At 35.4% G+C, this 27,385-nt stretch overlaps 5 protein-coding genes across 11 annotated transcripts; all 5 read right to left on the bottom strand.

Annotated features, from left to right (window-relative positions):
• Positions 1–330: 330 nt before the first annotated feature.
• Positions 331–3,388, bottom strand: LOC121807265 (laccase-12-like). Its single transcript, XM_042207485.1, has 6 exons — positions 3,206–3,388; positions 2,869–3,020; positions 2,515–2,759; positions 2,246–2,374; positions 895–1,863; positions 331–701 (listed from the first exon to the last, which is right to left on the bottom strand). The coding sequence occupies exons 1-6, from the start codon at positions 3,329–3,331 to the stop codon at positions 571–573; spliced, it is 1,752 nt and encodes a 583-aa protein (XP_042063419.1). The 5' UTR covers positions 3,332–3,388; the 3' UTR covers positions 331–570.
• Positions 3,389–6,228: 2,840 nt separating this feature from the next.
• On the bottom strand, positions 6,229–11,699 carry LOC121793493 (tRNA (adenine(58)-N(1))-methyltransferase non-catalytic subunit trm6-like). Its single transcript, XM_042191506.1, has 13 exons — positions 11,430–11,699; positions 11,216–11,343; positions 10,718–10,838; positions 9,602–9,683; positions 9,464–9,534; positions 8,899–8,940; positions 8,107–8,231; positions 7,690–7,783; positions 7,487–7,583; positions 7,235–7,410; positions 7,025–7,130; positions 6,560–6,646; positions 6,229–6,454 (listed from the first exon to the last, which is right to left on the bottom strand). Exons 1-13 carry the CDS (start codon positions 11,558–11,560, stop codon positions 6,359–6,361), a joined length of 1,356 nt encoding a protein of 451 aa, XP_042047440.1. The 5' UTR covers positions 11,561–11,699; the 3' UTR covers positions 6,229–6,358.
• Positions 11,700–18,486: 6,787 nt separating this feature from the next.
• On the bottom strand, positions 18,487–19,704 carry LOC121798166 (WEB family protein At1g75720-like). 4 transcript variants are annotated; one of them, XM_042197034.1, is made up of 2 exons: positions 19,415–19,704; positions 18,487–18,991 (listed from the first exon to the last, which is right to left on the bottom strand). In XM_042197034.1, exons 1-2 carry the CDS (start codon positions 19,550–19,552, stop codon positions 18,599–18,601), a joined length of 531 nt encoding a protein of 176 aa, XP_042052968.1. In that variant the 5' UTR covers positions 19,553–19,704; the 3' UTR covers positions 18,487–18,598. The 4 variants fall into 4 exon arrangements, with proteins under 4 accessions (XP_042052968.1, XP_042052990.1, XP_042052976.1 ...); XM_042197056.1 differs by having other exon boundaries at positions 18,487–18,958; XM_042197042.1 differs by having other exon boundaries at positions 18,487–18,985; positions 19,415–19,703.
• A 732-nt stretch (positions 19,705–20,436) lies between these two features.
• LOC121807231 (protein PGR-like) lies at positions 20,437–24,183 on the bottom strand. 3 transcript variants are annotated; one of them, XM_042207459.1, is made up of 7 exons: positions 24,053–24,140; positions 22,996–23,955; positions 21,777–21,948; positions 21,566–21,679; positions 21,194–21,416; positions 20,866–21,114; positions 20,437–20,664 (listed from the first exon to the last, which is right to left on the bottom strand). In XM_042207459.1, exons 3-7 carry the CDS (start codon positions 21,920–21,922, stop codon positions 20,533–20,535), a joined length of 864 nt encoding a protein of 287 aa, XP_042063393.1. In that variant the 5' UTR covers positions 21,923–21,948; positions 22,996–23,955; positions 24,053–24,140; the 3' UTR covers positions 20,437–20,532. The 3 variants fall into 3 exon arrangements, with proteins under 3 accessions (XP_042063393.1, XP_042063401.1, XP_042063385.1); XM_042207467.1 differs by lacking the exon at positions 22,996–23,955 and having other exon boundaries at positions 24,053–24,183; XM_042207451.1 differs by lacking the exon at positions 24,053–24,140 and having other exon boundaries at positions 22,996–23,984.
• On the bottom strand, positions 24,162–26,917 carry LOC121807252. 2 transcript variants are annotated; one of them, XR_006051781.1, is made up of 8 exons: positions 26,141–26,915; positions 25,362–26,053; positions 25,133–25,241; positions 24,883–25,045; positions 24,764–24,815; positions 24,640–24,688; positions 24,317–24,558; positions 24,162–24,216 (listed from the first exon to the last, which is right to left on the bottom strand). XR_006051781.1 is itself a non-coding variant. In XM_042207472.1 (8 exons), exons 2-8 carry the CDS (start codon positions 25,524–25,526, stop codon positions 24,338–24,340), a joined length of 684 nt encoding a protein of 227 aa, XP_042063406.1. In that variant the 5' UTR covers positions 25,527–26,053; positions 26,141–26,917; the 3' UTR covers positions 24,209–24,337. The 2 variants fall into 2 exon arrangements, 1 of the variants encoding a protein (XP_042063406.1); XM_042207472.1 differs by having other exon boundaries at positions 24,209–24,349; positions 24,425–24,558; positions 26,141–26,917.
• Between the last annotated feature and the right edge of the window lie 468 nt (positions 26,918–27,385).

Below are 27,385 nucleotides of genomic sequence, written 5' to 3'. Positions count from 1 at the left end.
AGTGTGACGTGCGTTGCTTTAATTCTATAGTTATGGATTTCTTTGTTTTAGAAAAAGTGTAAATTACAGTCCCTGGATTTAAGTAATAGATTTCTTTGTTTAGAAAAAGAGTAAATTACATAGCAGTCCCTGAATTTTGAATGATGCATGCTTGCAATCCCGAAAAAAAATGTACTCCCCTCATCCGCGAAAACCTAACACAATTTTGTCATTTCGGGATGTCTTTCAAATTTTTTAAGACATTACAATTGAGATGGTTTTGGATTTGAAGCCACGAATAAAGTAATTGTATAAGAGATACCAAAGCTAGTTGTATAAGACTCATAAGAGTACCATAAAAGATGTACTAACATAGAACGAAGCCATGCTTTTAATATAGCAAGCCAATTAACTAGAAAAGAAACTTAACAACTTATCATCCAACAAAGATCAATGAATGAACATCAACACTAAGTAAACAATAGAAAAAGCAAAATACTCCTCATATTTGGGTTAAACAATGCAGATTTAATAAATCAAACTTGCTGAAGGAAGCCATGATGTCTCTCTCTGCCCTCTGTCTCAATAAACCTAACAAACGGGAAGATCCGGTGGTGGTGGCTGCAACGTTTGAAGTTCTCCGACACCATTTTCAACGAGGAAAGCCATCGCCAAACCCCACGTGATATGCACATCCAAATGGCAATGCATCAACCACACTCCTTTTGACATCCAAGAAATCACAAATCAGATAGACGAAAAGAGAAAAAAAGATAAATGAATATGTTATGTTTAGAGATGTCAACTGGGCCAGACCAACTTAGCCAAGCCAAGCCAAGCCCAGCCCACCAAGATAATTAGTTATACTAAAAATGCGTCCAGCTCAGCCCATTTGACAACTCTAGTTACGCTAACCTGGATTGTCAGCAACAAATCTGATCACGGCCCAACCACCAACCGGCACACTCGCCGTGGTCCTCATCGGCGGGTCCACCAGATTAAACTTGGCCGTGTCTTTCCTCCGGTCGAAATTCCCGAACCCCTCCGCCACGATGTAGAAATCGTAGCCATGAAGATGGATGGGATGATTCTCCGCCGTGAAGATGCTCGTCCCCTGCAAAACAACCTGCACCGTCTCCCCGTATTTCAGCCTGTACACCTTCGTACCCCGGCTCGGCTGCCACAGCGACCGGCTCACGTTCCCCGTGTAGTCGAACTGCCTAGGCGGCCTAGCCGGAAAATCTGTCGTGAAAACCCCGGGCACGCCCTGCTGGTGCGCCTGCAGGAGGGAGAAGTTTGTTGGAAGCACAAAAGAAACATTGTTCATGCTGGACGCAAAACGGGTCCCGTTCGGGCCCTGGCAGTTTCGGGCCCGGGCGCGGGCCGGGCACTTGTTGAGCCCGAGCCCGACCGTGAAGAAAAGGTCGTGGTCGATTTTTTGGGGGACATTTTCGACTCTCCTTGGGCTTCTTAAGCTGGTGGTGAAGGCGGTGGCGGTGGCGGTGGCGTTGAAGGCGGGCATTATGGCTGTGACGGGCTTCGAGGAGGTGCATTTGCCGCGGCTGCAGGAGGGGGCGGAGGAGGAGTATTGGAGGATGGCGGTGGTGGTGGTGTTGTCGAAGAGGGCGCCTTGGGCGCTGGCGTAGGCGCGTGCGGCGATGTGGTAGCGGTTTGGGGGCTGGTTGGCGGTGATGAGGACGTCGGTGGTCTGGCCCGGCCCGAGCATGATGACGGAGGTGGTGAAGGGCTTGAGGTACGAGGCGTCGGCCCCGACCACCGTCATCTTGTGGCTGGCGACTTTGAAGAAGAGTTCTTGGTTTAGAGCGGAGTTCACAACTCTTAGGAGAGTTGTTTCTCCGCTCTTGATTGGAACTATCACCGTGTCTGCGCCATATTATTTCGATTAATGAGACTCACATTCCACCCACTGACTTATTCTAGTCAAACCAACTTATTAAAAACTCAGCGTAAAAAATAAATGAGACTTTTAAACATGGCCAGAGGAATAGAACTCTGACTTGAGAGACTTGACAAAATTATCGTATTAGGTGATTTTAGATTAAAATGTTCCTTAATGGAAACCTTTTTTTTGTATTTTATAAAATGAAAACACGGCAATGCTAATGATGTGTTTAAAGAGAAGACAGAAGCTTGCACCTATTAGCATTGGCGTGTTTCCCTTTCATAGAATTTTAAAAAAAAATCCATCCAGGAATATTTTTTTTCTAAAATCAACCAAAACGAGAATTTTGACTGAGAAACGAACCTTTGGTAGAGCAGTTGTATAGATCACCGGGCTGGCCGTTGATGGTGTATGCATCGGAGACGTTAGGAGCGGCTCCGGTTCTCGTAGCTTCTCTCACAACATCAATGGGATTTGCATCCCACCATTCACCTGATCATCACCACTAGCTATTTCAGTACATCTTTAAGGCTCGCTTGGTTTGCTTGACTTGTTATGACAAGTTAAGATAGTGTATAGAATTTATAACCATGTTTTGAACTTTTAATAATTTTTTCTTGACAAAAAAATACCAAGAAGAAGGGGAGTTTCGCGGTGGGGCTTAGGGAAGGGATAGGAGTCTCCTTGTTTAGGGCGAATGATGAGAGCTCCATAGACCGTGGCTCGGAGCCACGAGCTGTGGGCGTGCCACCAAAGAGTTCCTTCTTGTCCTTGAATCGTGAACCGGTAAGTGTAACTCTGGCCGGGCCGGATGGGGCATTGGGTGATGAATTCTGGCCCATCAGCCCAAGCACTTCTCATCTGCCTCACTCCATGCCTATTCCAACCAATATTTATAACTTAAGATATATATACGTATGTATGTATGTGAAATAGTGTGCATGCATTCATGCAATTGTTGCTAATGTACTATAATAATTGTGTACCAGTGGATGGTGACGTTGTAGCGAGCTCTGTTAACGACGTTGACGACGAGGGTGTCACCGTTTTCCACCTCCAGGGTCGGCCCCGGGTACATTCCGTTGACCATGATCGTGTTGTGGGTTTTGCACAGCCTCTTCACTGGTGTTGATTGAATCTATTGACCAAAATGTATAATTAACGCGTTTGGGGTACATGATACTGATACGTAAAGGCGAGACCAGTCTTATAAGCAATTTGTTATAGGAGTTGTGGATTTTTTTTAACTTGACATTTTCGACATGGGACAACTCACACCTGAATATCTGAACGAGCAAAATTAAAAGACGAGAGAGTACTTACGACGAAATGATGACTATGCACTTTGGCAGTTGCTAGAGGTGTGGTAATGAGGAACAAGGCTAGCAATGTGAAGGCAAAGAAAGAGTAAATGTTGGTGGTGCTACTCTTGTGATTGAATACCTTCATTTTTGCTTGATTTCTTTTCAGTGAGAGCTAATGTTTAGTTGTGTAGTGAGTGTTAATTGGAGAGGAGAGGACTTCCTTTTATATACAACAAAATTAGAGAGAGAAAGAGAGGTTGTTTGAGGTTGGCGGATTAGGTTATGGGAGTGGAGGTAACTTAGTTCAACCTTGTGGTTTTGTCGGAGTAGTTGTTGCAACCACTGTCGCATTAAAACTCAATTAAAATTAATACTCTCATTTCTTAATTAACAAGTAATTTTTGTTTCAAAAAATTACGCCATTAATAACAATAATTAATGTCGTGGAAACTCATGCAGATTTCTCCTCATGCACGTAAATTATAATATATCAACATTATCTTATAATACCATATTAGCGGCATTATTACAGTTTGTAGTAGTATAGCTTTTAATTAGATTATTATAGTAATTATCAATGTACATATATTATAGGCAATGATATAGCTCTACACAGTTTAGAGCGTACAATTGGGAAATCTAATGACTATACATTAATATATAAATGGGTGGTTCAAATGAAATGACCATCCTAAGTAGAGAACTAATAATAATAATTAATCCTTAACCAAATTCTGTAAAACTAATTAAAGATTATATATTCTTTAAAACTAACGCCTTGTCAAAGGATTTACTGTCGCGGCTCCTAATCATTTTTATAAGAATGGTCACTTTCATTTTTACTTATATAAACAGTTAATACTTATTTATTTAAAATTACTGTCATATTTTATTCAAAATCATTGTAATTTATGTAAATGACGAGAGTCCAAACACACGAATTTTTGTCAACTACTTAATAAAATAAAATTACTGTTTGTGGTTTTATTAGGTTGACCACCGAATTCTGTTAGAGAAGTCCAAAACGACAAGTAATTAGATTAAACTAACTACATTTGGTTTAAGTCCAAAAACACAAGCAACTCAAATTAAAATCAATAAAAATTGGTGTCCATAATCATCCAAAATCAGCGGTGATGTTCGATTTCCTAGATTAAATATTAGTATAAGATATAATTTAAGATTGAGTTGTGAGATTATTTTAATTAGAGGAGTTGACTATAATTAATTATCACATGATTATTCATTCAGGATTAAAATATTCAATCTTATAAACCAAACATGCTAAATATTTGATGATAAGATATAGTTTTGCAAACTAGACGATTAAAATATTACTTTTGTTTACTCCACTGAAATACCGTTAGGAGTTAACAACGTTTTGAGACAACCAAATTAATAATTTTATAGTCCCTACTTAAGTAAGATTTAACAACCCACGATCATATGGAGGTTGAAGAAAATCATTACTTTTCGTTTACATCGAAAACAAGCTTTTAATAAAAGAATAAAGATAAATTTAGACAATGTTCTTAATTTTTAAATTTAATAGAAATAAAATACAAATAAAAGGTATATATTAAATACATACCCTTCATTTAATATTTCTCCAATTAGGATTTTCTATCTTTAATCATTTAATCTCTTGATTGCACAGAACTCTAACAGAAGGAGAAATGGTTAAGGTAGATGTAAAAATAACAAACTATAAGCATAATTTTTAAAGAAATGTGCTAATTTCTAGAACCTAGACGCTGACAAATTGAGTGAAATGTTAAGTCACTTTGAACTTAAGAAAAATGAGGACTCGTAACAAAGACTTAGATAGTTGAACAACAAAGGAAATATCAAAATATTTAGGGCAGGTAATTCGATCGGTTCGATTAGAACCGAACCGAAAACACGGTTAACCGAGCCCAAGCCTAACCGAGACTGAAGCACCGGAACGGAAACTGAATTGGCCTCGGTTCGGTTCGGTTCCTAACCGAATAGGGTCGGTTCGATTCCGGTAACCGGAACCGAATTTTAAAAAAAATTATGTAGTTTACAGGTATTGATCTTTGGACGTTGCACACAAAAAATTCCCACCTTGGCCACCACTTGTGCTGCATTGCGGTTTTAGTGTATAATCGGTTCTTTAATTTAATAATCGGTTAAACCGATCGGTTCTTGGTCTAATCGAGAACCGATCAAGACATGTAGAATTTGGAACCGAATATAACCGATAACCGAATGGGGCAGTTCTCGGTTAACCGAGAACCGAGGTGATCGGTTCGGTCATCGGTTAACCGACTAACCAATGACCGAATTATCAGCCCAGATCAATATGTGTTCAAGGTTTGGTAAATTTCACAATCGTGAACTTGCATGACAAAATGATTAAAAGAATCAAGTCGTTAAGCATAGTAGGAAAGCCAAACAAAAGAGGAGAGAGAATGAGAGACAATCAACACTGTCCTTTCCATTTGATAAAAGTAACAAATAAGCAAAAGTCTACTCTTAGAATATGTGACATTCTATCTCCAAACAAAATAACTTGCGACATTAACCTAAATTCTTGCTGCAATCATAATGAAGTTCTACTTTAACAAAAGTGCACGAGTGAGAGATAGTATTTCATTTTCTTTAATTACTGTGGACATTTTCCGGTCTTAATCTTATACTATTTCATTTTTTAATAATAAAGGATTTCAGTCTATGGTCGGGAAATTGACATGGAAAGTGATCTATCATTTTATTTCATGGCGATTATGCCACTTCAATTTCATGACACGAAGACTAGTCGAAATCGTTTATGGTTACAAAAATTAATAATTTAGCAATTTATTTACATATATTAATAATTTACAAGCCATCATATTTTAAATATATACTCTTTCCCACCAATATAGTCCATTATTTTTTTAGATCTTCCAAATTATAACCTACTTTCCTAATTTAATAGTAATATTAAAAGATTTGTTTGCCCAAATAGCCTTACTTAGTATTAATGGATCAGACAATAAACAAAGCAATAATTAATGGAGTATTACAACAGAAAAATTGCACTCCATGTAAATATAACACTTTTCAAAGAATATAAATTATATTTTCTAATGTGTGAAAATTGAAAGTTGGAATGTATTGATAACAGGAGAAATTGAAGTGATTCCATATATTTGCTGTGATGAAACTAATTTTGATGACTGCTACTTATCCGAGTACCACTCAACAGATAGCCTCCTGATGAACTCATCTGCATATGTGGATGTGTTCTTGAGGGAAGAACCTGCAATTTTCATTTATTTGAGTTTTAGAGTTACATAGTAGTATCATATTAGATCAGAAGAAAATTCAATGAAATTACACCATAAGTTATTACTTATTATCCAACCTGATATTCGCGTAACCAAGGTTCGGAAACATGCAAGTTGATGGCCATTTTGTTGCTCTGCAGGTTGTTCATGCATGTGGCTAGAGGCTGCAACAACAACATAAACATCAATTAATTCCGTTCATTTAACGCCAAAGTAGGAACTTGGGAGCATCATCCGAGTGTCCATCCGAAGATCAAATATCATAAATAATCATCAAAAAAAGGTCCGAGCTACATATATCTTTAACACGGTTGCATTAGTTGTTTGCCGGCGGTTGAGAAGGCCAAAAATACCAGTTTCAGCACCTAATAGGGTAAAGAGTAAAACTTATAATCTCTTAAAAGGAACTAGGGTGAACTTTTTGTTCGGTAGTAGCATGTGCCTCTTAAAAACTTATCGCAGTGAAGGATCGAAAAAAAACAAACACGAAGGAGATACTGAGTAGTAGCATAACTGAATCCTGTCTTGTGGAAAATGATTACCTGGAGGTACTGGTGATAAATCACAAATGGCGCCGAGTATGACAAAAGTGGCACCAGGTCTTTTGCAATGTCCCAGGCATCCAAGTTTGGAGCCGCGATTATCAAACTGAAAAAGAGTAAATAATAGTAAAAAAAACTAGACTTTAGACGATTTACCAAAATATTTTTCACATAAGACGGAATGAAAAGAAAATTGAAACTGCAAAAAACCTGGAAAAGCCATGTTCCTTCCAGTGTTTGATAGTCTCTGGGGGTGCCTTCTCACCAGCCTTGACAGTTTTAGCACATTTTGGAGAAGCAGCCACATTATTGTCGGTGTCCATATTCGTGGTGCTGATTTCCTCCATATTGACCAAATCTTTAGCTGAAGAGGACAGGGTATCTTTCTGCACATAAGAAATCAGTCAGTTTGAGCTCAAATCGTTGGCGAAATACATAGAGGATGGGAGACTCCTCACACACATTTTCTTTTATATTACATTCATCTACAAGCTGGTCACTGGGTATTGAAATTTCACCATTGGAGGGTTGTAACTCAGTGAGCGAAGCATGTAATATCCTGGACCAATGAAAAAGAACACAGGTCATAATTACTCACATATGCCATTCAAAAAGAATTATATAGAGGGTGATATATTAGTTTAACATTGGACAGCAATTAGCACCTTTTGCAAGTATCATCGCTGAAATTGAACATCCGGACAATACTAATGGGTAACGGAGTGGTTCCACAATGTGGATTGCATACATAACCCATTCCTGGAAAGATAACAAAATTCAGGCTTAAAAAGAGTTTGAATATGATGGAACATCTCAACAGTCTCATTTTGAAGAACTTTACCTGAATTCACATATCTATCTTTTGCATAAGTCATCTAATATGGATATACAATTTGTTAACTTTTAGCATAATTTTTCGCACAATTTTATCATAAAGACTGTATTGGCATTGAGTCGGTTTCAAATGCAACCTTAGGAGCGGAGAATAAGAAATTATAAATCAATCTTTTATCACTTATGCAGTGGGGAAGTCATTCAGAAATCTGAAGGAACAAATGAGATTGAATTGAGGAATAACAAACCTCCCATCCGCTCTGCAACAGAGCCAGTAACTATACCCTCGAGCATATCAAATACAAGTACATTAGAGTGTGCAGTGACATTAGCCAAGGAAAGCAGAAGGGACAAGGTATCCACCCGCAAAAATCTGTCAACCAAAAAATGAAATTAACATTACAAGTATGTAAAGTAAGAACCAATACTGCAGGAATTTCCAGGAAGAGAGAAAAATGAGATGTTTATTTCAGTAACTAGTTTGTAATATTACCAACAAGATAGCATCTTTGAGCAATAGACAAGAAATGGAACAATGGATTTAAATGTTGGCCTTAAGAATGAAACCAGAAGCCAAAAAATTATATGTTTGCCTAAAGTAGCATAGAGAAATAGAGATAGCTTTTATTTTTGTATTAAATGCACAATATCACCTGTAGCTATGCAGGATCTTACCATAATATGCAATATACCCATATTGCAATGAGAAATAATGATGATATCCAAAATAAAGATGCATTGAAGCTAAAGTTAACCAGGTCAGTAACTTTCAATTCATAACAACCCTCTCTACACATAGTCGCTATTTAACTATCAATTTATATGCAGTCAAGCATAAAAATTGCATTGTTATGGGAGAGATGGGTGCCAACCATTTCGAAAGTCCAACAACCATCTCTTGAAAAGCATATCACATGGATCAGAGTTGTGATAAATCTAAACCATATCTACCAAATCCGTATGTTTTCACATGATGCATGGATAGAGTGGAACTTAACTTAATGCAATAATTGGTCTTCTCACTAGAAAGAGATACTCACCCGATTTTCTCAGCATGTTTCTTGAAATATGCTTCACAGATGCTGTAAAGAAAAAAAAGAGTCGACCATAAGAATTGGATGGTCACAAAAATGGGAAGATGAAAAAGTAAAACATTCAACTGCTTGAAAAGTAGCTTTAAAACAATCAATGAATTATTCCCCTGGCATGCCAAAATGTCAAAAATATAATTTCAAGTGACATGATTAAAAGAGTCCATTTATGTCATGTCTCATAGCTTTAGCCTCTGAATGATGTTTTATTAAGATGAGCTCAAATGTCTAAAATAAATAAATTAACTAATTAAACTAACCAAATGCAAAAAGTAAGAGGTCAAAATTAGAGAATAATCTTGAGATGAAATGATAATCTTTTACCTAGGCATCCAAGCCATGGAAATTAAGTTGCAGGTTAGTAATCAAATTGTTTGTAGCACTTTCCAAAATTTATGAGCAATCAGAAAGTCCTCATTTTAAAATTATTTTCAGTGTTGACCACACAAATTATGCAATATAGTTTACATTATGATTTGCAACACTAGAAAATGTAAGGAAGCATGAAATCAACCTTCTTGCAAACGGACGTCTTAGAAGTACTCTTGGCGCATATTTTTTCTGCTTTTTAATGCGATATTTTTCCTGCAAAAAGACGGATATCAGTTTGAGTTTGAGTATCAAAGTGTTTTGAATCATTATAATCAAGCACCTGTGAAAAAGCTGTTTTCTTTTCAAATGTCGCACTGTTTGCAATAAGAGCCTGAACTATTTCATCTCCAGTAGCTCCCTTTCTGAAAATAAATGCAAATTCTCAGTCAGAAATGAGGTAATAGAGGAGTAATATAGTTTTGATTGATGAAAGCAAACCCATAGAGATCAAAAGTTGCAGTCAACTCAAAGCAAAGTTGCATTGTGGTTGAGTATGATAAATTAAACTTTCAATTCAATTAAACATATCATACTTCCACTCCCATTCATGATCAAAGAAACAAGATACAACTTTCGTTCCCCAATAACACAGTTTTGGAGAAAGAAAGAAATACAATAAGAGATCAATCTCTTCAATGAAAGTAACTAGTAAGTGGTAAGTGATGCGAAGTTTCTATTGAAGAATAAAATCATCTAAGGGTGCGTTTTCTTTTTATCCCTCTAAATTGAGGGATAATATAATGAGGTATAAATTTATCACTTAAAATAGGGACCACATCTTCTAGATCTTGTATGTTTTGAGTGATAATGTATTTATCGCACTCTTTATTATAAAATGAGATAAAGAGTGTATAAAAATATATCACCCTCCGTAAGGTATAAATTATACCTTGCCCAAGGGAAAAGGTGTCACCCAAAATTTATATGGCCTACCCAGATTTTTTATTACGTCGAAGCAAACGAGGTATAAGATGGTTAATGCAGCTTATCCCTTCCTTATACCTCAAAGCAATCACACCCTAGGTGTTTTATGCAAAAGTATGCTTATCAGAAAAGGCACCGAGAAAAAACATAAATAAACTTGTTAATGAAACAGTGGCACAATTAGAACTAGAAATTTCGGTGTGCCAAAGTTCCCATATAATTTATTCGATAATAACTAACCCAATAAAACAAACAGCATTGAATCTGAAGATTGTGAACTAGAACAATTTAAAAATGAAATAGCATGTCTTGTAGAAATATGATTACAATCATTACAGAAACATGTATACGTCAAAGCAATATAACAGTTGAAAACAGAGGACGGTCAAAACATGTAGAATGTAAAGCAGATGCCACGTCAAATGTTATAATGCGGTGTGTATAATTTAAAAATGAAAACATGACACTTTACTTGCGCATGCCATCTATGTCTTCACCCGTGAGAGACTGGGCTGTGTTATTATCAACTAATGCACGATTATCTCTGCACTCCTCCATAGTTTGATCATCCGCTTTCTCGCCGAGGCCATTACCTGATCAAAGAGCGCTGTCAATACATAACTGAATTATAAGAAGGGAGCACAAACTAAATAAATTGCACAGATAACTACACATCACCAAACTTCCACAGCAGCTTGATCTCACCTTTATGTAGTCTTAATAAATTTATTTTTCATCTAAAAATTTGTACACTTTGAACACTTCAAGAAAAACAAAGTTTCTACTATTCGGCTTGGAGCTGGACTGCTATAAAATCATTTCACAGATACGGTTTTTTAGAGAGAAAAAAAGTGTTTATGCAATGAATCATCTGAAACAATCTTCGCCAGTTCGATATTACTTTGAAAAGTACAAACTTTTTTAACACTCTAAAACTTATAAATAACGCAAATTAAAACGACACGCATACCTTCTGCATTTGGAATAAGCGGAGCTAGGAATGGTTCCTCTGCGCCAACTTCCACCTGAAACGAAGACCCAAACGGGCACCCAATCAAAGGCTGCAGAGAGCAATTCTTGTCTCCTATCTTTATTTTCCTAAAGAGCAACATGAACAAATTGGAGTGACTCATAAATCATACTACTTCATAACTAATGAACTCTTATTTCACTTGAAAGCTTACGAGCCGGCAGTGAGGCGAGCAAAAAGCACTCGATCGCCATCGTTGATGTCCAGCAACACACTGCAGCCATCCCAGGTGATTCTACGGTTCTGACTCCCGCTCAAATTTTCTTCTGAATTGTTGGGCGACATGATTTTGCTTGTGATGAACGTTCGTTAATCAGGAAAAAGGAACAATCTTGCATTGAAAATAGGATGAATCAGGTCGGATTTGAATCGCTGAGGTTTTTGGAATTTGGGCGCAAAGGCAAAAGCTTGAAATCAAAACCCTAACAAACGGGTAACTTGTCGTTTCATATTGGGCTTTAAATGTAAAGCCCAACCGTTTCACTGGATTTGGACTGACGAATTCTATCGTTTTTTCCTTCAAATTTATACTCAAATTGAAATTTATTACTACTCCATAAGGAGGCTGTTCCACATTTAAATTAATTTTTATTTATCAAAACATAATACGATATTAATTAATAAATTTGTAGGAATATTATTTAAAAAGGAGAATATAATATAAAGGGTGGTTTTATTTGTCTAGTTTCAGGTACTCTCTCTATTCCATGTTAATTTAGTCATTTTGTAAAAAAAAATTAAAAATTTCTATTTCTTCCAACATAATTTAGTCATTTCTATTTTTGGCAAAAAAGTAATCATCTCTCTTACTTTATTCACCATCCACTTAACACAGTATTCTTAATCTCCATATCGAAAAGAAACGCATCAATTAACAAGGAACAAAGGTAATATTTAGTAACATATAATGTATATCGGTATTGCCTAACAAACTTCCTCTTCTCTTTTTCTGCTTCAAACATAACCCTAATTATAACCTACTCATGTGCCGGCATTGGCCCCATTTCGTCACCGACGTCATTGCTAGCTTGTGCCCTTGGCCTAGGGGTAGTGATTTGGGTACCCACGCCCGAAAATAGTCCTGACATCCCACCTAATTGGGTATCAAACTGTAACGTCCCAAAAGTAACCCTAGACAAAAAATGATTTTCTTGTAAAAAAAACAAAACAAAAGAAATTATTGAATTAGGAATTTTATGAATATTAATGAGGAAATTAGATAAATAATTTTTTTATAATAATCATCTTCTAGAAGTAATCATGCGTGTAGTTTCAAGAAGAAATCTATACATATATAATTAAAAATGTATAATTAAAGGGCAGCTAAAATCGTATGAAGAGTGGGAGGTTTTACAATGAAGGTGTAAATGTGGGAATCAAAATTAAGTTATTGAGATCATTTGTCATATTTTAAAAAAGAAACTGTAAACTAAAATTAGTCCTGCAGTTACAAATGAAGATATTTTAAAAAGTATTTGTATAATTTATAAATACATGATTGTGTATGTGTGAGAGTTACAACGCAAAAATTCCGCTATTCTTAAGAACCATCCAATATCATTTCATTCTATATGAATCTTCTTAAGATGAATGGAGGAGGAGCATGGGGAAGTTCATTGTATTTAGTCAAGATTACTTTTGAAAAGCTCTTTTGAACACAGTATAATTATGCTGAAATTGATGCAAGCTACGAGCTTTCCTCATCTCTTTGTTTCTAATGTCTATATGTGTACACATCTTCTTTATCTCTTATCTCCTGTGGAATAATTATGTTTTATCACCCCTCTAATATTGTTCTGATTCATATCAGGGTTCCATCAAATCCGAAAGGTGCAGAGCGGTTGCCTCCTGATTTGCAGTTACGTTAAGGGTTGCGTGCATAATATCTATTATTTTAGTTTCGTTCCGTCCATTTTTATTCATTACTATGTTTTCTTTTTTAGATTGATGTTACCACCATTTTCTTTCTTTTTGTTTTTAATAATTAAATTTTTTTTTCAATAGTAACGATTAGATTTTTAGTTCATCTATGCTACTTTATAGTTGATCCATATTGGCTAAGTTTTTTTATATATATCTATAAGTAGGTTGAGTCATATGAAAGGATTATTATGTTGGTAAATTAAATGTATAATTTAATTTGTTTTAAATTTTATTGAAAACTATACAAATTGTTAGGCGAAAGTAGCTATACATATTTATTATTGATTTTGTGCATTGCAAATAGATTTTGTTCCTTAATTTATTGTAGTTTTAGGTGAGGCGGACGACTTTAAAGATGACAAACGAGTTATTTTACCTATGAGTTATGTTGAAGAGTGACGAATTGTGAAGAATTGAAGGTTTTAGTTTATAATGATGAGGTTGATTTCAATTTTAAAGTTAATGTAGTGTATTAAGAAGTTTTAAAAATGATGAGCAATTATCCATTGTGTTTAATTCTTTATTGTGATAGATTTTTATCTTCCTACTCCATGATTTAATGTTTAAACATTATATTATGTGATTTGTTTATAAGTAAATTGTTACTCATATTGTTCATTGTTAATATTTATTCTAATTTTTTTAAATTAATTTTAAATTGAAAATTAATATTTTAAAAATATACTATTAATCTGTGCTATAATTAATATACTATTAATCTGTGCATAGCATAGGTGTGATACTAGTAGGTAATAATAAGTTAGACTTAGTAATTAAAATTAGTGGAATTATCTAGAAAGATAGTATATATATATTAAAAAGAATATTCTAGAAAAAGGGAGGAGAAATAAAAAGAGATTTATCTTCTTGAGGAAAAAAGGGTGGCTTCAGGAGAGGAGTGAGGTTCTAGCTTGGCTTTCTCTTCGGATTCCAGCTGAATCATCCCAGAAAACTTTATAAATTGACGACAGTAAAAAGAGAAAAAGGATTTGGAGTGACTGGGGCGTTTGGGGATTCAAGAGCACTCTATCTCAGTCTGTACAACCAAAATTTTAAGCTAAATCTTCTACTCTGCTTCTCTGTGTATCGATGATCTAAGCGCTTAAACCATAATAAATTCGGGTGTTACACAAACACTCGATTCGAGTATTCGTATAATTAATTTTTAAATAGCTGCACCGTTGTAATTACAGTAATTTTTAAATAACTCGGTCCAATAACCCTAAATCTAATTTTACAAAAAAAAAACATCTTAAATTGTAAATCGAGTAACTGAGTATACTCAATGCCGGACATATCCAAAACATTATTACTTGATCCTGTAAAATCAGCTATCAAGTAGTAGTATATAGTATTCGGTAAATGTCGGATAGAGTACGAGTGAACCTGATCCCGACTGAGCATTTTCCCACACCTATCCGGACCCATCCCCACACGCAGCTCTGTAATTTCTCTACATGACCATATGCGTATACGCATACCGATATACGTACTGAAGTATACAGATGTTACCAAACGACAAATAAGGAGTAGTTTCAAATTCAATTACTCCCGATTTGATTCTATCAATAAATTCGAGTTGTATGTATGATATAATTGAGATGGATATATAATGAATTTTTCAGGCCACATTATATTACAACTTCCCAGAAAAAGCTGGGCACTAATAATTCCTTGCACCAGTTTTAATTAGTTTCATACTATTGCAATAATTAGTCAACATCATCACCACATTCATCTGTTCGTAACTGACGAGATTAATATATTATTACAAACAACATTATGAGTTTTAGATAAACTCAAGAAATGATAAGCTTTTCTGTTAAGAATGGTACTATAGTCCTCGTGTCAAATTCCCAGTAAAAGAATCAGTTATTTCAAAATTATTAAACCATTAATTTTAACGTTTTTGGGAATTTAACCATAATTTTCTTATGACGATAAAAATAAATACATAAATTTAAAAATCATAATTCATACAGTACATCTTAGCACAAATTGAGTTGTGAAAACCAGTCTTATCTTGTTAACTATGTGAAACAACACTTTAGTTTATAAAAATAATTATTGTAAAAACATTATTTTATTCGTAAAGTATCATAGAAATGACTAAAGAGTATATTGTTAATATTCTTCGTTTGAAAACAAATCACAACTATCTCTAGCAATCAATATGTGTGAACTAGATCGATGATTTTCCAATTAAGTGATACAGTAAATATGATTTTGATTCTGATCTCCCGACACATCATACATTTAATTAATTGGTTTATTTTTAAATTAATTATTTGAGACTTAGATATGATATTAAAATTTGTGGCCAACTCTTATTCTAGGTCCCTTTACAAGAAAAAACACACACTTTCGAGTAAAAGGGCTTTGTTCTAACCATGTTGATGTACAAGAGACAAACTCCTATTCCACTCATATAAGTAATATACTCTTTTGTAGTGTTTTCCTTATTTATTCCCATAAACTGGTAAATTATGACGGCTTCACATTAAAGTTGATCGACAAGAAACGGCTAGACTAATTTTTTTTAGAAAAAAGTTAAGAAAGTCGAATAAAATGAATGCTTGATAATATTTGTTTTTTAGAGTCATTGCATGCAATCAAAACACAAATAGATTTAATAAATTAGTATACTTGATCATATTTTATTCTATTCGAAGTCATAGGAGATGTTTATACGTAGACAGATTAAAGGTAATTAATTAGTTATGTTTTGTTTACATATTATCAAAAGTTAACTCATATGCTCGTCACTCTCAAAATAAAATGCAAGATAAAACGGAGTTGTATAATTAATGTCTCTTGATGCAAGACATTGTTACGGTTTTCAATGTCTTACATTTGTTGTATAAAGGAATTGGTGAAGATTTTATAGATTAAATGACTCTATATTGTGATAAGTTAATATTTTTAAATTAATTCTCTTGTCTGATTATAACATTGATACTTTCATTAAAAGGCCAGATTAGTTGTGACACAAGAGGATGTTTGTTACCCAACTCGTAGTGCATGGTGGTTCGTTTGGTAATTAATCAACTTGGAGTGATGGTCCATAGAGCGAGGATGTTTGGTAGCCAACGCGGAGTCGTGACACAGAGAGAGGACCTCGTTTGATAGCCAACTCGAAGTGGTGGTTTAAGAGCAAAAAATTAGCGAATAGAACCATGACAATACAAAAGTAGTTTAAAACATGAAAAAAAACAAAAATAACTAAATCAACTAATTGGCAAAAGCACATTAAAACAAATATATTGAGGTTTATATTTTCATATTTCCAATTAGTTACACCTCGTACACATCGTAAACCCGAGTTCCTAGTAATTTATTAGGGACTAAGCTTTTTATAACTGAATTGCGTTTTTCTATTGTATCTAATAACATTTCTTTTCCAGACATATTTGAATGTAAAATTGAGTAAGTATTCCCACTTTTATTTCAAAAAAATTATGTCCTTGTACTTTCGATCTATATCATGTAACGTCTCTAACAATCTAATTACAAAAATTTACATCAACTCAATAGAAAGAATTATAACTTCTTGTATTGTAAGAATCTAAATAACCTCTTTTTAATTTGATTTTGTCTTACCAATTCTAAACTCACAAGAGACTAGACAATATTAATTATTAGCCAAAAAATAGGAATGCATATTTTCATTATTAATAACGTATTCCAAAAACATACATACAAATGAACTCATTTTCCAAAAGTGAATAATTCCTCAAATTAAACCATAATAACATCAGATTTTCTTGCATCACAATCCTGCGACGATCTATTGAAGAACTCAATGCAATCGGAAATAGCCTCATTGTAGTGAGATTTGGAGTAGTAATAGGAGCTGCACGACGTCTTGGGCGTCTCCGCCGCCCAATTATCACACGATCTCCGCCTCGGCGCCGCCGCCTCCGTCGAGCCGCCTCTCGCCGGGAGGCCGCGGGGGAAGATGAACCGCATTATGATCTTGCGAAACCTCTCCAACAATTTCATGCTTGAAAAAAAATATAGATTTTTGAAATTGAAGAAAAAAACCCTAATTTGGGATGTAATGAGCATACTCACATGAACTCCTATTTATTGATGAATATTTGCAATAGTTTATTATGGGGTTTTATTTGTTTTTGCAAGATAATAATAGGGAAGTGTAGCACAATCATTTATGTCGTATGGCGGAATAAAAGGAATGGATTTGTATCTTTGTGACTCAATGATCGATGTTAGTTCAGATGTTGCCCAAGGCATGTGATCAAATCATTTGCATGCCTTTTGTCCTCTATTTGTTAATGTGTAGAAAGCTTTCTTAATGTATAAACAAAAACGTATTCTATTACCATGTATCCACGAAAAATAGTCTTGTTTTTCTCTTTATATGTTGTTCATTAATATCAGTCTCTATCTATTTATGATAAATTTATTTCTCTAATTGTATATATCTCATTTTCCACTAAAAATACCTCAATCATTTTTTTCTCTATACTTACTTTAACATTTTTGCATTAAAACACACCGAAAGTATTTTTCTTGGTAGAAGGGAGCTAGTATATTATAAGAAAATTAAAACTATAAAGTAATATAATTATATCACAAAAGATATAAATACATTAATTTTGATATAAATAAATAAAATGAGTAGAAGAGTTGGAAATATTTGAAAGAATAATTAAAACATTTGAATTTAGTTTTTTTTCTTAATTGTAAACAATATATACATAGCATTTGTATTTAGTTATATATATTAACATTGGGAGATAGATTATTTATTTTGCTGGTGTCGATCATAATGAAAATTATTTCGTTAAAAATAAATATTCTGATTATTAAAAGCAACTTTGTAAAAGTGGCTGCTATATATTAATATATATATATTATGAATAAAAATCAATGTCCTTTGCACAAAAACGATCATTCTTATAATCAAAAGTCACAATATGTCTCAAATAAAAAGTGATTTATCTGTGATTAAAATGATTTTTGTAATAATACTTATTGCTTTTATTATTTTAATTTTTTTTAGTATTAATGTTTTTAATACTATGGAGAGAGGTTCACTCAAGAATTACTTTCATTTTCTTAATCACGCATTTAATAGCTAGATTCGTTTCTTCATTGTTATTTTACCTTTCAAAAGCACATACGAAAAAGTTATGAAGAATTATTTTAATTACGTCGAGTTTCTTTAATTAATTAAATTACTTTGCATCTCCAATACTCAAACCGAGCATCTTGTCAACTTACTCCAAGACCAAGCTAGAATATAAAATACTGTTAAAAAAAAATTGGAACCAAAAAAGAATTCATAACATAACAATTAGCATCCTAGGTTCGAAGCGTAGATACGAGAAAACTGTCGTAATTTATTGAAATGGAATTAATCACTTAATTAATTATTCATGCAAAGGAAACCTCAGAGCTTCCCTTCTTCTTCGAAAATATCCCTCCAATGAAAGGGATGAGCGCCTTCTTTTTCTTCTTCTTGAGAGAGGGATGTCTCTGGAACATTCCCTGCTGCGGCGGCGGCGGCAGCGCCACTTGAGCCACCAGAGGAGGATTCGCGAAGGTGACGCATCTCCTCCTCTGGAATTCGACGTCGTTGGTTGACTCTTTCTTCAAGCTTTGGAGCTCCATTTTAGTCTGATGGAGCTCCTGTTGCAGGGAGGAGAGGTACTGAGCCATGTGCTCCCTCTCCTCCCGCGCCTTTTCCAGGCGCTGCTTCGTCTCCTCCAACTCCGAGGCCTCGCCCGCCTCTTCCTGCAGCTGCACGGCTAATAGTAACTCCTGTAGCTTTTTATTTTCCACCGGAAATTAAAATTTTGTCTGTAAATACACGAACTTTTGTTGCTTTTGATGACATTAATTTGTCGAAAATTGAAAGTTAGTGTATTTGCATGAACAAGTTTTAGTCCTTGCCGAAATCAAAATTGAATAAAAATGTGTAACTTTGGTGCAATTGATTTTTATGCATCATAGTAATATTTGAAAATGGTACAAAGATAAATCATCGAGAATCCGAGATTGGTTTTTAATTATTCATTAGTCTTTTGAATCATTTGCTCTTTCGATGTAAATATTTTGTTAATTACCTAATGAATTTCAAGTATTGGTTCCTATTAAATGAAAAGAATACACTGAAATATTGCTTAATGTCATTTTTCATAAATTGCATTTTATTTTTAAAAATTTGGTAAAGGAGAAAAGATCACACACCTCTTTGAGCTTGCTAGCATAAACTTCACTAGCAAGAACTCTCTCTCCGAACAACATCACCGCCTCTTTAACCGACCGGAACGGGGCGCTCGTGTCGATCTCCGCCTTGTTCACCGTCGCCACTCCGCCGCCCTCCATCCTAAACTCCACCACTTGATTGTAACAATTGACAAAATTAATCACAAAAATATTAAATTAAATAGAAATACTATTATTTTGGTGATTTTGTTGGAGGTGTGTGTGTGTGTGTGATTTTAATTTGTTGGTGCATGTAATGAGTGGGGAGTATTTTGTTAAGTAGGAAGAGGTTCGTTTCTTGGCGTCCACTTCACTAGAGATGTATTTTGATTGAGCATCAAGTTATATGGGGTTCCTTTTCACTACTTTTTTGTGTTATATAATTGGATATGATATGCTCAATAATTCATACATGTTTGATGTTCAACAACCCAATAAGTTAATTGTCTACCAAAATCCAAATATTCGATCCCTATCAAATTGAAATTTAAAATTTAGTTTGGATCTATTCCGACCTCGTTTCAATTCGGATTGCATTTTTGACAAAATTCATTTCTTTCGGTTCAAATATATTTAACAATATGATAAAAACGAATCTGAAATTTATTTTTAATATATAACAAGAAATATTATGCTATATATTTTATGTGAACACTTCTATCGGGTAGGTAGTCCACGTTAGCATGATTTGTTGTATTTTTTTTATACATTTGCTTCGATTACCCGAAAATCAAGGCTCCCGCGACTGGCATAAAAAGCTCGTCAAAGTGATTTCAGAATAAATTATGCATGTATGTATTCATTTACATGGTCTCAAAGTAAGAAAAGGTTATACTCCCTCCGTCCGCGAATAGGAGTCTCATTTTTTCATTTTAGTCCGTCCACGAATAGGGTCCCACATTCCACTAACTCAGTTCACTCACATTTTATTTAAAACTAGATATATATAAGTGAGACCCATATTCCACTAACTTTTTTCCATCCACTGTTCTTAAACCAGGACGTGTAAAAAGAGAAGCAAAAACCATTCTTTTGATTGATTGAAATTATGCTCCAAGACTATTTGTTACACATGGGGATTGAAGATCCAAACCCTCCAACTAGAATATGTATGAACAAGCTATGGAAGTCAGCACAGTCGTCAACAGAATCGACACGAAGTTTACTGCATTGTTGTCGAGTATGCTAAGACCCGAGATCCTCTTCACCGTTGGCCCGGCTTTGCTCACAACCTGCAATTTCAAGACCAAACAACTTTCAAAGTTTATGCAAATTTCTTCAATAGTCTTGTTTTTCCATTTTAAGTTTGTCCAAAAAAATTAGTACCTTCTTTTTTTTGTAAGTTTTTCCTAATAATATCACTTTTCACTACTATACCAATTTTGCATTAAAATTCATGTCGTCCATACTCGAATTAAGATGTAAAATATCACCTTCTTTCGGACACTGCAGTAACCACTGTATTGGAGGGTTGCTCCCAATAAAGAATCGGTAACACTTCCGCACAGTCCAGAAAGAGCAGAAACCGGTATCAACAATAACTGCTTCATGGCTACATCGAAAGTGCAGTTGGTAGTCGTAAATCCTAGGATAACCATCGTAAGTCCAAGCACAGAGCCTGCAGCTGCTGCAGCAACGAGTCCTGCCCTCGTCACACCACCATTAGTGCCCTTCTGAACCAGCTGGATTAATGAAAAAAAAACGGTAAGACAGTAGTATACACGAGAAACGAAATAATGATAGTAGTGTGCGTGCATCCACCTTGAAGTTTGTGATAAGGCGTGGCTGGTCATCACTGAGAACCCCGAGCTCGGATGACCATGTGTCTCCGTTGGAGCAACAGTAGTGACCAAGAATACCACCAGCTAGATAGGTCATAAGACGCGATTCTTTTGAATTTAGACAAAAGTCCTGCGTTCCCACCTGCGACCAAGCAATCAGGACTAAAACCGTTGCTATACCACTATTCGAGAGAACTTGTATCCTGTGAAGCGAAGACAAATTAACGTCGTTAGTCGTAATGAAATCACCTAGAAGGACCTCTTGATGAACTTTACAGAATACTATTTGCAGGAAAAAGAAATTAGATCGACATAACTTGAATCGGATTAACTAGTTGAGACAGACAAATACCAATTGCGTTGGCCACCCTCCTTAAAATCTGCATCGACTTTCTTCTTTTTGTCTTCCCCGACTTTGGTTAGCATCGATGAAGTAACAAAAAAGCCAAGTAACAGAGCACCAAACCTACAATGATGCAAATACAATAAAAACGAGAAAAATATTAGGCAAGCACAGACATGTCAAACATGTTTTGAATATAAAGGAGACGAGATGTGGATACCTGTAATTGACGGCCATATGAATTGTCATAACAGCAAAACCAGAAAGAGCGCCAGAAAAGTCGAGGGACTTCTTTCGATAGGATCTGATGGAAATTGCAGCTGAAAGAACTGCTGCAACCAATGGTTGGACTAAATTTCTTTCCATTTTCGACTTGTACAGCTTTGGACCGGCTAAGAATAAAAATGAAATTCTGAATTAGTGAAGCACCATAATTATATTCAACGGGTTGGAAGTTGGATAGACAGAACTGCCATTAGAACATTTGTTAAATACAGCAAGAAAGCAACCAAATAAGAGTGGTGGAGTTAAAGAGCAAATTGAACTCGAGAAAACTAGTTTCCATTTCATGGATTCGCAATGCCATCAACAAGGATAGTGATAGTGCTGATAAATTTAGCATTCCCCTTTAAAGCGACAATCAGAAGCCATTCTTTGCCGGCAATTATTAAAGCGAAGGGGCGTCTCACCCCATCATAAACCATTCTAACATGAAATACAGGTACTTGAATCTTATAAACACATTGATTCAATATCATAGCAATTTTCTTCAAATCATTCCGGTGAAACAAACCTCTAACCACACTGCATAATTTGCAGAGCATGAACTCATAACACATAAAACAATGAGAAACTACACAATATAGCCATATAGGGGACATTTAAACACCCCCTCCGTCCCAAAAACTATAGCAAAACTACTATATTTGGTGCCCGCGAATGTATAACACTTTCCTTTTTAGAGCACAATCCCGCATTCTACTTTATATTTCAATCTTTTAAATGCCTCTTATTCACCAAAAAATCATACTTTTTTCTATATAGTGGAACTTAGTAGTATAATACTAGGAGTCTAGGATATTATGAAAATCATCTTGTGAGTTACATCAAGAAACAGACGAGCATTCCCTCTAAAGATGGAACTACAGAAGAAATCAATTAAGTATAACATGCTATCCAACACAAAGAAACTGTACGGACATTGAAAAAAATCACAAAATGTCGAAACATTTCAGATTGAAAAAAATCACACAATGTTAAAACATTTCCACAAATTCAGCAACATTCAAGGAAATAAAAAAAAATTCTCACAAAGCCCCAATTTTAACTTGTCGTTCTAAACAAAACTACTCACGTGCTTAATCCTCTATCATTTGAGGAGGGCTTTCTTCACACAAACATTCAACAAACAAAAAAATGTAAAAAGATTGAATTTTTACCTCGGAACTCCTGAAAGTAGTGTAAATGAAATTATGAATGAAGTTTCAATTCAGTTTTCGGCGGCTTTGAATGGGGATTAAATCTCCCCTCCTAATGACGGATTGTGAAGGGGATGTCTTAGTGACGTGGCAGTGGGATGGGAAGTCCTAGTGGGAAGGGCGATGGGAAGGGCGGATTGTGAAGGAGATGTCCTAGTGACGTGGCAGTGGGATGGGAAGTCCTAGTGACGTGGCAGGAGGTGTTTTTGGGAAGTCCTAGTTGATGTCCTAGTGGACTAGGACATCCGCCCACTAGAGATGCTCTAAAGGAGTAGAGCAGTTTGCTATGTACCTGCCACTTTTGATTTTGACCAGTTGTTTGCGATTATTTATTTAGATTATAGTTTCAAAATAATATGTCATAATAAAATTAAATACTTTTTTTCAAAAAGAACCCACTATTTAAAATTTAGAGCAATTGAAAGTTTATGCACTTGAAGGAAGAGAAAAACCAGACTTTCCATGTAAATGTTATGGTTAATGAAAGTATTAGTTCCTATTTAATAACCATGTGAATGATATGCCTCATATTAGCAGTACAAATCCTATAGCAGAATGCTGCATAATAGTTCAATGACTCAAGTTCTGTTGATTTTAACCAAAATGTGAAGAAAAAAAATAAAACAAATGATGATACTTTTGACAAGTCTTTTATCCTTGTCAAAGGTGGTGGTTGCAGGCCATATGTTCAAGATGGAATAAGGTCCCGTTTCTCTCGAATTCGAAAGGTAGGTTGCGACGTCTGTTGAGAGCCAACGTCGTGTTGATGGCCTTAACCGGTGAAGACGAGGAATAACCATGCAGGGGCAGTGAACAAAGCACATTGGACAGGTTTTGTGTGTATGGCATGTGGTACTGTTTAGGAGGCTCGAGAAAACATCCTGCTCCGTTTGCTTTCTCCCCGGTGTCCAAACCACAAAGCTCCGTTCCCAAAGATAAAAAATCGTATCCCTATAAGAATTTAGTATTCGGATAAACAACAAATTCTCATTCAGATGGTATCAAGCAATGAACCAACCTGCATTGCAGAGGTTTCAGAAGCCATCTGCTTATCCTGGATAGGCCTCTTGCGCAGAAGGATACCTTTTCGGGTTTCAGATGAATCGTTTTCAGCAGCTACCAAGTCGATGGCACTAAAATACGTGTTGCTGTTTCTGCCATTTGTTCTCAGAATTTGGTTGTCTGCATTTGAAAAGATGTTGGATGAATAGGCCATCCTTCTTTCCTGTCTGATATTTGCAAGACTTTGATAAGACGACTTATGTAAACGTGCGATGAACACCTCTTCCACGACTTGTTCGATTCAGCAGCAACTCTGGCATGCTGAACCATTAAAAGGTGCTGATAAGCATGTTGGGTTCGAAACACATATTATCCTTGAGCATCATACCATTTCAGTACTAATTTTGTTCCCAACGACACGAGGCCCAGAGGAAAAAGTCGTGCCCTCAAATAAGCAGCATGATTTATACGTCTCACATCTTGTGGCTCGGGTTGCAGGCAAGTTGGGTGACTGAACCAAATCTATATTTGGAAAGCAGAACAACCCCATAAATACACAAGTCCATAAAAGATGCATTTTTGGTGATGAGAAAGTAAGCATACCCTTATAGGAGTATTTGTTTTTGCCATACTCAAATCCAGAAGCTGCAACCTGAAAGTCGAGAGCATCGTCTAAGAAACACATATTTAAACGGGCGGTACTACCTTAAATTAATATTGAGCAAACCTGATCCAAGTGAATTTCCTCTCCACCACTTTGATTCATGTCAATTATTGGTCTGCCAAATAAATGAGTCAGTATGAACAAAATAGCTAAATTCTAAAAGGCATGAAGAATTATTTTACTTCGCCGCCTGCTTGCTAGAGAAAAAGAGCTTGGGCTGTCGAGCTTCTAATGTTCGGGATATGACTTCTGCTGTTGATTTAACCACATTTGAAGGACAAACAGCTCCAAGAGTTACTTTTGAGCTGATTTTCCTAGTGTCTTCTTGTGGAGTCGGACGGATATCTGCTCAAAGAGGCATTTAAGCATGTGATGAGACGATATGGTCACACAACGATCAACAGAACAACAAAAAGCACTGCTGCAAGATACCTTCTTCGTCGTCAATTTTCTGATGATCAGCATCAGAGAACATACCAGCCAAAGTATACAAGGTTTCGGCCACTTCTTCCTCATCCTTGGTGATGCGTTGTCTCTGATTCTGAAAAGGCAAGAATGCGAAGAACGCATAATTAATTTCTCTGATTCATGTTCTTGTTTTCTATCATGCCATGTAAATGAGATAATGCAACTTAATGATTCAGAAACTGCAATGTCCAACCTTATTCAGTTTGGATTTCTTAGCAGCCTCTTTTCTGACTGTATCAACTGTAGTCGATGCACGATGCTGCTTCCTTGAAGTTACCAACGGTGAAGTATACTCACGGCCTCGCTTTTTTATGGCTACAACATAAAAAACAAGACATGTACACAAAACATTAAGCATTGATTGCTGTAAACACTTCAATGACAGAAACAAATTTCATCTGGTTGAATAAGGACTTAAAAATTGCCTTTAGCAAATTGTCTACAACAAATTACAGTAATAAGAAAAGTAAACATGACTACAAAATGAAAGAAATTCCCACAATACATCATCTAAAAGAGATAGTCCATATTCATAAACCAAATGAAAATAGTCAAAGTTACTACACCACAGCTAAAAAGAGTTACAAAAAAATTTCACATCATTTCCATTTTCCAAAGTACATTCCTCAGTAGTTCAGATAAAGCAAAATAGAGAATCTTCAACTGCCAAAAGCAAGCAAGAAAAGCCAGTAAAGAAACAAAAGGTAAGAAAAAGTTTGGTACACAAGAAAGCAACTAGAAGATGAGTAGGATCCAATCAGTCTTCCCTCAAACAAACTTCAATAAAAAATCACAATGGTAAGCTTTGAGCTTTCATAACCACGCACGAGACCGTACTTTTCGAGGAATCGAGGCATAATTAACAGCACCACATCCATCAAGAATCTGCAGAAAAGGAGAGCAATTAGCATCATAAACAAACTCTCTGATTTCTCATTACTACAATCATAATGTCATTTTTTTTCTTTTTACCATTGTTGGAAACTTGTAACTCTCATCTTCACCACCAAATGCAACAGAGCCCATTGCAGCTCAAGTATCACTCAAACACAAACTTCCAAAGCTATGAGCAGGAGAAAGAAAAGGAAGCATATGATGGGACAAAAATATAGCCCAAATGAAGACAAGACGACACCTTTTTGTTGTTTAGTACCTTTAATTTAATTCGATGATTGTAACAAGAAAAAGGAATGATGCATAAGGCAGCCGACTGCACATTGAATAGTCCCACATTTGTGCTTATCTACTAAACGATGGGAAATCGGCTGAAAGAATTAGAGATGAGATTTTGAGAAAAAAAGGGCTCAACAGAGAGGAAGAGAGAATTGATTATTTCTTGTTTGGGAAAGAGCTTTGTTCAATTTTTGTGTGCTTTAAAGCAAAGGGAGGAAGGAAAGTGATTGTTGTTGTCCTTTTTACTTGGGGATGTTGAGGGAATCAGGTTCTTCTTCTTCACGCAATTAAAACGACTCGTTTTGCTCTCTCTCTCTCTGCCTCTTTCCTTCACACACACACAAGCACACTCGCAGCTTTCACTCTCACTGTCTCAGAAAAGGAGGAGAGAGGAAAGGGGAGAAAAAGGAAAAATCTTGCGCCTTTTTTTGCTTCAACTTAGCTTGATTCAGAATGCCATTGTGGAAAATCTGAAAGGAAAATGACAACTGGGCTTAAGCAAGAACCATAAATTTTAGTAATTCTATAACACTAAAATGAAAAATTATAATGTTCGATTTTTAAAGACATCTCTTTTTTTTTCAAAACGACATGGCCGGGACGTGGCGATGAAAGAGAAAATGCTTTTTTCTCAATCGTTTGCAGAGAATAAAGACAGTCATGCTGAGTTTGTGTTGAGTGTGAGTGAGCCTGTGAGGGTGAATCAATTAAAACAACAAAATAACGACCGCAACTGTCTTCAGTGACGTCATTTTAATATCGGACGGCCATGATAAAATTGTGCAAAACTTCTTCATTTTATAATAGGAGTAGCTTTTTAAATAACTAAAATTTAGTAATTCTGGTTATTTTCGTAACATTTAAAAATTGAGTACTACTATATGATGAGGTTTAATTTTTCTCAACTGTTTGTGTGTACAAAACGACACGTTTAGTGGTGCTCAAAATAACGTCATTATACTAAAATTCAAAAAGAAAAGTGAAATGAAGTAATACTTATTTTATTGAAATAATGTAGTTTTGAGCATGGCCAAAAGATGTCAT

This window comes from Salvia splendens, chromosome 1 (assembly GCF_004379255.2).
Source record: "Salvia splendens isolate huo1 chromosome 1, SspV2, whole genome shotgun sequence".
Taxonomy (NCBI): domain Eukaryota; kingdom Viridiplantae; phylum Streptophyta; class Magnoliopsida; order Lamiales; family Lamiaceae; genus Salvia; species Salvia splendens.
The sequence above is the reverse complement of the archived record's forward strand: the minus strand, read 5'-3'. Positions and strand labels throughout refer to the sequence as shown.